This window comes from Enoplosus armatus, chromosome 3 (assembly GCF_043641665.1).
Source record: "Enoplosus armatus isolate fEnoArm2 chromosome 3, fEnoArm2.hap1, whole genome shotgun sequence".
NCBI lineage: Eukaryota > Metazoa > Chordata > Actinopteri > Centrarchiformes > Enoplosidae > Enoplosus > Enoplosus armatus.
The window spans coordinates 48,643-58,684 of record NC_092182.1 but is presented as its reverse complement, the minus strand read 5'-3'; the positions used below and the strand labels follow the sequence as shown (position 1 = coordinate 58,684).

The window sequence follows — 10,042 nt, the reverse complement described above, 5'->3', positions numbered from 1 at the left end:
ATATATCTATATCTATGCTCGGGTCTAAAAATCTCCTCCCCCCAGCAGTCCAACGCTCCTGTGCTGGCGGTGTAAACACCAACACTCCCCTGGTGCTCAGCACAAACTGAGCGAACGGCAGCTACAGTTTGTAGCAGTTAGCAATTACTTTATAAAGCTCCCTGTCCATCAGAAAACTCGTAAATCACTGAGAGATGAGGCGGAGCAACCGGAGGACATCAGAGGGAAAACCAGAAAACATTTTCTCCATAAAAGGATCGAGTTTCACCAAAATCAGTGAATAAAGTTGTGTGTTTTTGTACAGTGATCAGTGAGGCCCAGTCCCCAGAAACGCATCTATCATTTTTCCAACCTACTTCTTGTCTCATTTGTAGTCTGATAAGCAGTAAGTTCATCAAATTCAGTACCCCATATTTCTATTTTCCAAGCTGAGTTACTATAGCTGTCATGGAGTCAAGCGCAGCGGCTCGAGTATGAAGCAGTGTGGGCTGTGTGCAGAGCCACTCTTGGGCTGCAGGGAGCTGGCCAATCAGGAGAAAGTGGGCTTTTAGGGAGGGGGACCCTAAAGAGAGAGGAGCTCAAATGGCTTGTGTCAGACAGAAGGTGAACTGGGTGGTTGCATGAAGGGCCAGAATAAGATGAATAAGGACTTATTTGAACTGTGAATCATGCAAAGCCACTCTAGTGGTGTCCCAGAATAAAGATATAGCATGAGAAATGAGCATAATAGGTCCTCTTTAACAGACAGTTTGTTACATGTTTTTTGAGTCACACAAGAAATTAGTAAAAAATATTGTAAATAAGGGTTGCTGATGCATTAGAGATCCTAGTTGGCATATGAATTAAAGGATGAATACTATATAATTCTAAAGAATACAGAGAATATACTGAGACGGTTGGATGCTTGGTGAACAATGAGCTCATGATAGCATACATATGGTCGGATGGTGGAATGATCCGAGTCTTTTGTGCAAGTCATCTAAATCCTTTTGTGAGAACTGCAAACTGTTTATGCCCTGTCATGATAGTAGAAACCATAAATAGTTGAACAAAGGACAAAAAAGTGTCGGAGGAAAGAGGAAAGCTACTGTCCCTAGCTGCCAAGATAGAAATTTGCAGAAAAAACTTACAGGCCGATGCAGTTGAGTATGCTGGTACAGGTAGGTCAAGGCAGAGGAGAATCCATAAATATTCACAACGGCGTGAATGCCACTTTAGACCGTACGATAGTAGATCTGATCAATTGACTGTCAAAGCCAAGTAATTAGTTTGTTAGATGTTACAACTATGTTTCCTTGCATTAAATGTGTTAACTTAAGGTTCTGTTAGTGACCAAAGTGCAAGCAGTCACTGTCCATAAGCTTCCAGCACCACCAATTTTGTGAGGGCACACACATGAATTTCACTTTTCCACTTTCTGGTGTGTGACCGGGCACTTACAATCTCTAATTCCTTTTTTGCTCTCCCACCACCCTAATCATCAAAATCCGTATTTTTTGCTGCTAGATTTGAACATCACACTAGTTCCTGCATTGCTCCAGAACAATCAGATATAATTTTAATTCACTGGACTGAATGGTAGCAGTCATTGACACTAAAGGAAGTTCTTATACAACAGACAAGCCATCCTGATGTTATCATGCCCTGTCATCTCCAACAGGCCAGACCTGTTGTACTCCAAGCTGAAACGAGAAACCACCGTCTGCCAGTGTCAGCTGGAAAAAGCAGACTGAGGTTTGTAAACCACAATGCTCAATGCTGATGCTAAATGTTGTAAATCTAACAATGGTGGATTTATAGTATCTACAATTGGAGGTATCACACAGCTGTCAAAGACCATTTAGTAATTATGCTGCCACAATGTCACTACACACAAAAACACACACACACACACAGTGCACCTGCACAATCTACAGGCACAGTCTGTGTCAGGCATTGTCTGCTTTTACTCAAGCATGTTGACTTTCACACAAGTGACACAAGTTACATGGTTCAATTGAAAGCTTTAGTGCACGTGTTGGGTTCCATAATGCCGTCAGGTGTGCAGGTACCAATTGTGCCAGTTAATGGTGACTCCTGTGATATTGTGTAACACTGGCATTTTGTGAAAACATTCCAGTAAACAGGTCTTACAGGTTTTTATGGCACCACACTGGTGAGTCTACAATAAAGATCAGTATGAGGCCTGTTTTCATGATAGTTCTTGGTGCATGGCAGGGCTTTAATGGTGTCATTGCTTCTTTCTTTTCTTCTTTTGCTTCTGTGCTCTCATTTGAAATGCAGATAATAAAGCCAGTCAAACACAGTCCTGATTTCAAATAATCATTATGACTATCTATGTCATCCAGTGTTATATCTGTCCACATCAGTTCATTTATTAGTTCTCTGTAGCCAGATGATCCTGCCGAGCCCTGTTGAAGCCCTGCTATTCACTGGACACATCAGGTTGCATTCTATTTCACCCCCATTCATATGCAGCTATTCTGTATTAGCAGTGTAAATCCAATGGCCACATTCAGTACCAAAGGCTGTAGTCAGTATTATGAGATTAATTTTACAGTTTTCCTTGTTTTTACCTTTCCTGCATGGGATTCATATTGGCAACACAAGAGATTCACAGGAAATGATGCATAGAAATATGCCACCTTGATTGAAAGACCCACTGGTCTTCTCTGCCTACAGTTTTGCACTATTAACAGATAGACAATTTGTTCTTCTTCTGGTGTATTTCTGACAGAGTAGCTGCTCCAGGGTGGTTTGCTGAACAAAGTGGCTAATTATGTTTTCAAACAGAACGGGCGGCGAGATGAAACCTCGACGGCTGCGTTCCTATGGAAACCGCGCTCAATATATTACAGCTACAAATGAGACAAGAATTAGCTAGCTAGTGTGCTATTTCCTAACTGTATTTTCAGTGGGTATCTGGGTGTTGAGTAAAGGGAAATGTTAATTCTGAAGGATGACAAGGACATCTTTTTTTTTCTTGTAAATATGTCATTTTAATCTAAGTTTCTTTTTCTCTTAATGGATTTGACTGTCTATTAGTCTTAAATTTGTTATTGCCTGGAATTTAGAAGGTGCCAGTAACATTTGGTCACCATCTTTATCATTTGTTTTTGTTTTTCAGTTTTTTCCTGCTGTGATAAAATGGACTGCTGCTTTCTGTTTCTTGCAGCTACATTCCAGCACTTTTACATCTCTGAAGTTGAATACCTACGCATTTAATGATTGTTGAATGCAGAATCACCCCCCAAAAGTTACTCCCTTGCGCCCATTGCAGCCTGTTAAATACTTTTAGAATATTTTTAGAGCATTTTATGCCTTTATGGTAACAGCTAGAGATGATAGAAAATGACGGAGAAATGGGCAACGACATACAACAAAGGTCCCGAGCTAGGTTTTTTGTAAGAAATGTAGCAAAATGTTCATACTTAAGGCATCTGCAAAACATTCACTGACAACATACTGTATTCCACATTCGATTCCATCCAATGTTTTCTGTTTCTACTTTTGTCAATCCAATAAAGGCAAAAATGCCACACAAATCTTAAAGTCAACATTGACTGGAAGCATTAGACAGGATACTTTAAAATTAATTTGTATGATACAGGGTGGTTTCCTGCTCATACAGCCGTGAGAGTAGTCAAAGTATAATACATAGTGTAGTTCAGTTAGAAAGCTGATGGATAAGACCATAAATTTGACTCTTATGTCTATAGTCCCTACCCCCACTAATAATTACAGTGCCAATTACCTACTTGCACTTAGTTATCCAATAACTTAAGTCCCACTCAGAGCTGAAAGGCTAGCGGCCACAAATGTGGGAATATCCCTTTTTATTACCTCCTATCACCTTCTGTAATTTGGAAGACTGCAGAGATGGAACATTAACACTCACATTTATACTAAATTCTTATCTTCCATCCTTCATCATGGTTACAGATATACCAATAAATCCTCAGAGTACTGCTTTAAAAATTGATCCAAAAACAGGAAGTTAATACATGTATACAATATTTATTGTATTATTATATATAAACAATATGCCATTAAGAGATATCATAAATGATAGGAGATTTACTCAACATACATATACACTTATCAATCCAAAGTGGATGACAGCAAAATTGATTAATCATATTAAAACAATCACACAAACAATGTGCAACCGATTTCTGACTAATTCATACAACAGTTTTTACAGGTGATGATCATAAGACATGTGATATTGTTACTTCTAAATTACTTTTTACTCAAATGTGTAAACACACTTTATAATAAGTGATACAGATAGACATGTAGTGCACATCGTTACTATATAAATGTGAAGTACTGTAGCATCACCTAAATTTATCTCGCTCTGTTCTGTCTTTGCCCTTCACATTGAGTTTACCAGTAGAAGACTTTTCTAAACTTGGTCCTACATTCAGATCCACAACTGATTTTACATTTCCATTGAAAATGATGGTGATACTTTCACCCTTTTAGAATAACAGGACAGTAAATATGAAAGTAAGAAAAGAAAGAATATAATATTTCCAGTGCCACAATACAGTCATTAATGCCATATACCAAAACAAACTCCATAGTGACAGATTAGTTAATCCAGCATCAGTAAAGAAATTTACAAACACCAGAGTGAATTCTGTATAATAGCTTTTTCAGCCTCTAGGTGCTTGCAGAAACTCCCAAGCATCCAAAACGATGTCCTTTTTAGTTACTGCACACATAGTAAAGTTTCTGTAGTGACAATCAAAAACACAAAATGGGTACAACATTATTATTGGTTCATAAAACCTACTAGAGCCAAAAACACTGGCTTACATTTTCTGCAACACCTTCCTTCTAAGAGGAAGTTAGTGTCTTAAACATCTGGGGCAGCAAGTTTTTTTCAGACAGGCCACACAAGTATTTCCAGTTCCTGAACTACTGCTCTGATTGGCTTTTTGGTTTCTACCCCCTTGGTGACTGATGCCTCACATGCCCATGCCAATCTCCTCAATCTTCCAGCCGCTGGAGTTCTTTCCGAATTTGTACACAAGCCTCCGGCCATCAACTCGCTCCAGAATCTCCCTCTTATAGTAATACCTGAAGGAGGAAAAGGGTCAGTTAGTCCAGGTTTAAGACACAAAGTATGCAGTCCCCTTCATCACCTGCTGCACTTATTTTTATAGCACTTGTTAGTAACTGGCTTCCAGTTCTTCCACTAGTGACCAGACTAGGATTAAAGGGGCACTTTTACATGCCAAGGGAAGGCATCATAGGGAGTATTACTGATCCTGTCAAAACAGTTGAATAATGTATTCTTTGGCTCTGGAGGAGCTTTGTCAACTGACATCATCAGGGTCATCTTGGCTTAAATTTGAAAGAAAAAATCTACAAACTGGGGATGTGGCCTCTTAAAACCAGGGGTGTTCACCAGTTCACCAGGGTCCAATGAAAGACACTGTCAAGTTGCATTATAGAAAATGTAAGAACTGTTTTTGGAGCTTGATATATACTAGGAACAATTCAGGAAATCTAGAAGTGCAATACTAAATCACTGTAGAACCTCTTTAAATCTGGCCAAACATGGTAATGGAAAGCTGATGAACCAGCTGGATTTTTCACATCAAACTCTTCTCTATTAACTGCTACTTTAACTCACCTCATGGCACGGCTGAGTTTCTCGTACGTCATGCTGCTGTTCTTCTTCTTCTGGCCCCACATCTGAGCCACAGCCTCAGACTTGAGGAACTTAAAGACACCCTCACGGCGGTCCTCCCACTTCATGAGGCCCTGGTTCCTCTCTGGGTGGATCAGAATGTCCCTGATAAACTCCCATAGGTGAGTGCCACGAGGTGCTGCAGACAAACAGTGGGGCACCATGAGCTAAATGTGTGTTTGTGTGTGCATGGATGTATAAACATAAGCATGCAAGTAACAGATGTGCATCTGCAGCCTGATAAAGATGCAAAGTAGAATCTGCAAAACAGCTCAGCAGTGTTCACGTACAGGTGCCTTTTGAACAATGTTTTGCATGAACAGTTTTACATGATGTTTTACAGTATGCTGATTCTCCAAACATGGCCTCACCATGTTTGTTTTTCTTCGGATTGTCATAAATGCTGCTGCTGTGCTCTCTGCTGACTTTAGGAGGTCGCCCCCGTGGTCGCTTCAGTCGAGACTCTCCTTTCTCTGTTTTGATGTCCACCTCTGTAAATACAATAGTTAATTGTCAGACATTTACCTAAACTCACTGTCACTGCTGAGATTGTGGAATTCAAAGAACTTTACAGTCAACTCACTTGAAATCAGAGGGTAGGAGAACTCCGGGTCTGAATCGCCACTGCCAGATTCTGGTGATCCAAGGCTTGAGAAGCCAAACATGCCACCTGAACACATGAGAGACATGTTTTAGATATACAGACTTCTTGAGAAACTTAGAGACAGGAGAGCTGAGCAAGATGATAGCAAACATGAGGACGAAGTACTGACTGTTAGAAGAGGAGCTGTACTCGCTGTCAGAGTGATTATCAGACAGGTACTCATCTCCCAGAGGTGTCATGGGCTCCATAGTCAGACTGGTCAGATCATAATCATCCCTGTAGTCAAACTCCCTCTTGCTGACAGCTCCTTCAGCTGTTGGTAGTAAGAAGCAGCTTTAGCCCTATGATTTCCACACAGTATGTTCTTTATGCTAGTATGTTACACCTCTATACAATATATACCTTGGCCAATTCTAATGGTGCTGAGCAAAGGGAAGTTTAGGTTGTCCAGGAAGTTGTCCAGGAGCTGGCAGGTCTCGCTCAGCTCTTGTTCTGGCAGGCTCTGCAGCTCTGGGAAGAGAAAGATACAAGATGAAAAATTAGACCATGAAAATTGGCCATAAACGTATTCATCCAGGAGAAGAAAACGTACAAATGAAAACGTATTGTAAGATGACATAATTTGATCCTAATATAGGCTAGTTTTATTCTGGTGCGCTGTGTAAATTTTGGCACACAGTCTTTACTTGGTCACTACAATCTTAATGCTGCAATTGGAAACCAAAACTCAAATAACATGAACTATATTTGGATATATTTCAGATTTGAAATTCTATAAATCATTCCCACATGATAGATGCAATTTTACCGTATTTGGTCTTGTGTTCCTGCAGACTCTGTTGGAGGTGTAGACCGAGTTGCGGGCCGAAGACCCCGAACATCTGGTCCCGGTTCATTTGGCAGAGGGAGGGGCCGTCCATGGCGCAGTAGTCCAGACTCAGGGTGCTCGCATCGAACTTGGTGCTCTCTACTTGGTCGCTGATCCACTCCAGAACGTTGTCTGCAGTCCAGCAGTGAGGGTTGACCTGCTTGTACCACTGACCTGCAGAGAGATAGGCATGAATTACTTTATATATTATAGTATGATCTATAGTAATGATCCCTAGTCAGCATTGAGCATTAATAGTTATAAATGGCAGTGAGACTGTATGTTTTTACATACAGTGTGTATATTGATCTTGGTTCATTAATCTAATAAAGTTCAGCTGATTTACAGTTATCTCTTCCAAACTACAAAAACAATATGTCAACATTTCTTTCGTAAATGTACTGCAATATGTCTACCTGCTCATCTACCAGTGATGTGGACTGATACCAGTCTGCATCATCACCCAGTCTGGATTTGTGTCTCTTAGGTCAGACAAACAAAGCCTGAGCTGTTTCAACTATGAGGTGGCAACATTCTTCTGTTTGACGGTTATGCTGAGTTAAACATTGGCTGCCTGGTAAATGATTGAGCCAGCAGTGTCTAAATGAGGTCAAAGCAAAGTTCAGTGAGCTAATGGTCCCACTGGCTGAAGTTTGAAAATAAAGGATCTTGTTTACTGAGAGATTAGTCTTCAGCTGAAACTGCCCACGAAACTCAGACAGGACTATAATGGTTAACAAAGGCTTCACAGCCCAGGGACTAATAAAAATGTAATTTCTTAGGTGTCACACAGATCACACATACAATTGAATCTTACAGCAATTATGAGGCAGAAATGAGTGTAGCCTAAAAGCAGCAGTTGGTGTTCCTCTTACCGTTTATGCTGGAGCTATATGCTGGATTGCTGATCTGCAGGGTGTTTATGCTGGGCAGCATATTGGACGGTTGTGGCAGTACATCAGGGACGCCAGTCTGATACATGGTGAGGTTGGCATGAGTCAGGACACTGCTGAGGCACGGTGATGACATGGAGACACTGAGAAACATAGGAGATACTTGTTTAAAAAACTGAAGAGCTGTTTTCAATTCAAAGAGAGGTTATATTTAATGAACACATGTATTTGTTGTTGTCCAGCTTTGTAACATAATCAAAATCTTTATCACTTCTAAACATGACCACTTTAATATTTCAATTAAATAGTTACATAATGTCTTTTACCTGATTTATAGGAGGAGCCACTATATGATGCAAAAGAATGATGCTCCTGGACAATCCGCAGTGTGAGCATGTGTTGTATAATTTCCACCGTTTGAGTATCAGTGCTCTCCTCTGCCTGTTATCTGGGTAACCTCTGTCTCTGAGGCAAAAATGTACCTGCTGCTGCTTTTAACCACCTGTGGAGCTTTATAGTCCTGTAAAGGTGGGGGGACGGACTCAGGTGAGTTCAGGGGAATTCCACCTGAAACTGGCCACACCTCCATCCCTCCTCCGCTTTCCTGAGAAATTGATCAACAAAACAAACCGGCCCTACTATTCTCTCTAACCCTTTTTTGTATCTCTAACACTATCAGTTAGGGTTAGTTTATATTTGTATTTATACACTTGGGTTAACCTTTAAAGGTTTACTTTGCCTTCTTAGATTAATTTAACTGAAAATTAGATAGCAGTGCTGTAATGTGTTAGAGGATCTTCACTCAGCGCAAAAGCAGTTTGTCAAACTGTAGTATAGTATTATTTGCTTCAGTAAATGTTGAAATATCAGTTATCCGTTTTTGGAAACTGAATTCCTTAACCCAATATTTGCACCTTTCTACCCAAAACATAAACAAACTATACAAGGTTTTCCATTTCTTTTTTATTTCTCTTTCATATTCCTTACCTCATTGTCTCAAACATTTTAACTAAGTATTTGTTTTCTGTTAGCAACTAAAGCAAGTTAGTAAGAATTACATTGTACAATGCAACTGTTTTGAACTGACTTGACTTTGTCATATTTCCATGACACAGCCAGTGCTCATTCCAAGAGGGAAGGGGGTGGGGAGACTGTGGATGACAGAAGTTTGTGGATGGTCACAATTTCTAAAAATAGCTGCACACAAAGTGTGTGACGAAGGCAAACAGCCAACTGTGTGGGCAGACAGTTTTATTAGACAACAGCCGAGCCTGACCGTGAGTTACAAATTAAGTGATAATAATAATTAATTAATTATCAAGCTGCTTTTTATTCTGCTGCACTCACTTACCTCTCTGTTGTCTCTCACACATGTATGTATGTATGTATGTAAGGTCCATGCATTGTGATTGTCATTGTGAATTTAAAGGTGTGCAGGTGCTCTGCATAGACTGAGGTTACACTCTCTCAGCATTGAGCACTGATGAACCTGAGGGGAGGCTAAATGAGAAACAGACACAAAGCTCAGGGCAAACGTGAGTAAATGGAATGTTGATCCTAATTGTGTCCTAACAGTGAGGCAGACAGTATACAGGGCAAACACAAACTGTGTTTAAGAGGTCTGTTCAGGTGTCATGTTGCTAGAGCTGCAAGTTTCTGTACTGCAATAAGCCTCTGAGGCTTGATGCAGCTCACTGCTGGTACCTAGTGGTTAGTGATCATCTTCCAACACTTCTACTATGATATGATTTCTTTGTGGAGCTGGCTTTGTGCACAAGGGCATTGTAATGTTGAAAACAGGAAAAGGACAAACACAAACTCTTGCCACAAATATTTCTCTTCATTAGAACTAGGGAAACTGGGCAAACTCCACTTGCTGAAGATTATGAAGTGTTGTGTGATTTAACTACTTTGATTATTCATTATTTGTTTGTTTATAGAAAACTCCAACTTCTGAGACTATTTAATTAACA

General features: G+C 40.1%; 1 protein-coding gene across 2 annotated transcripts; it reads right to left on the bottom strand.

Moving 5' to 3' along the window:
• Window positions 1-4,051: 4,051 nt before the first annotated feature.
• Window positions 4,052-8,535, bottom strand: elf3 (E74-like factor 3 (ets domain transcription factor, epithelial-specific)). Of its 2 annotated transcripts, none has more exons than XM_070902718.1 (9): window positions 8,396-8,535; window positions 8,052-8,212; window positions 7,117-7,350; window positions 6,711-6,818; window positions 6,478-6,621; window positions 6,288-6,374; window positions 6,076-6,195; window positions 5,648-5,843; window positions 4,052-5,088 (listed from the first exon to the last, which is right to left on the bottom strand). In XM_070902718.1, the coding sequence occupies exons 2-9, from the start codon at window positions 8,203-8,205 to the stop codon at window positions 4,977-4,979; spliced, it is 1,155 nt and encodes a 384-aa protein (XP_070758819.1). In that variant the 5' UTR covers window positions 8,206-8,212; window positions 8,396-8,535; the 3' UTR covers window positions 4,052-4,976. The 2 variants fall into 2 exon arrangements, with proteins under 2 accessions (XP_070758819.1, XP_070758820.1); XM_070902719.1 differs by having other exon boundaries at window positions 8,052-8,182; window positions 8,396-8,528.
• Window positions 8,536-10,042: the final 1,507 nt, after the last annotated feature.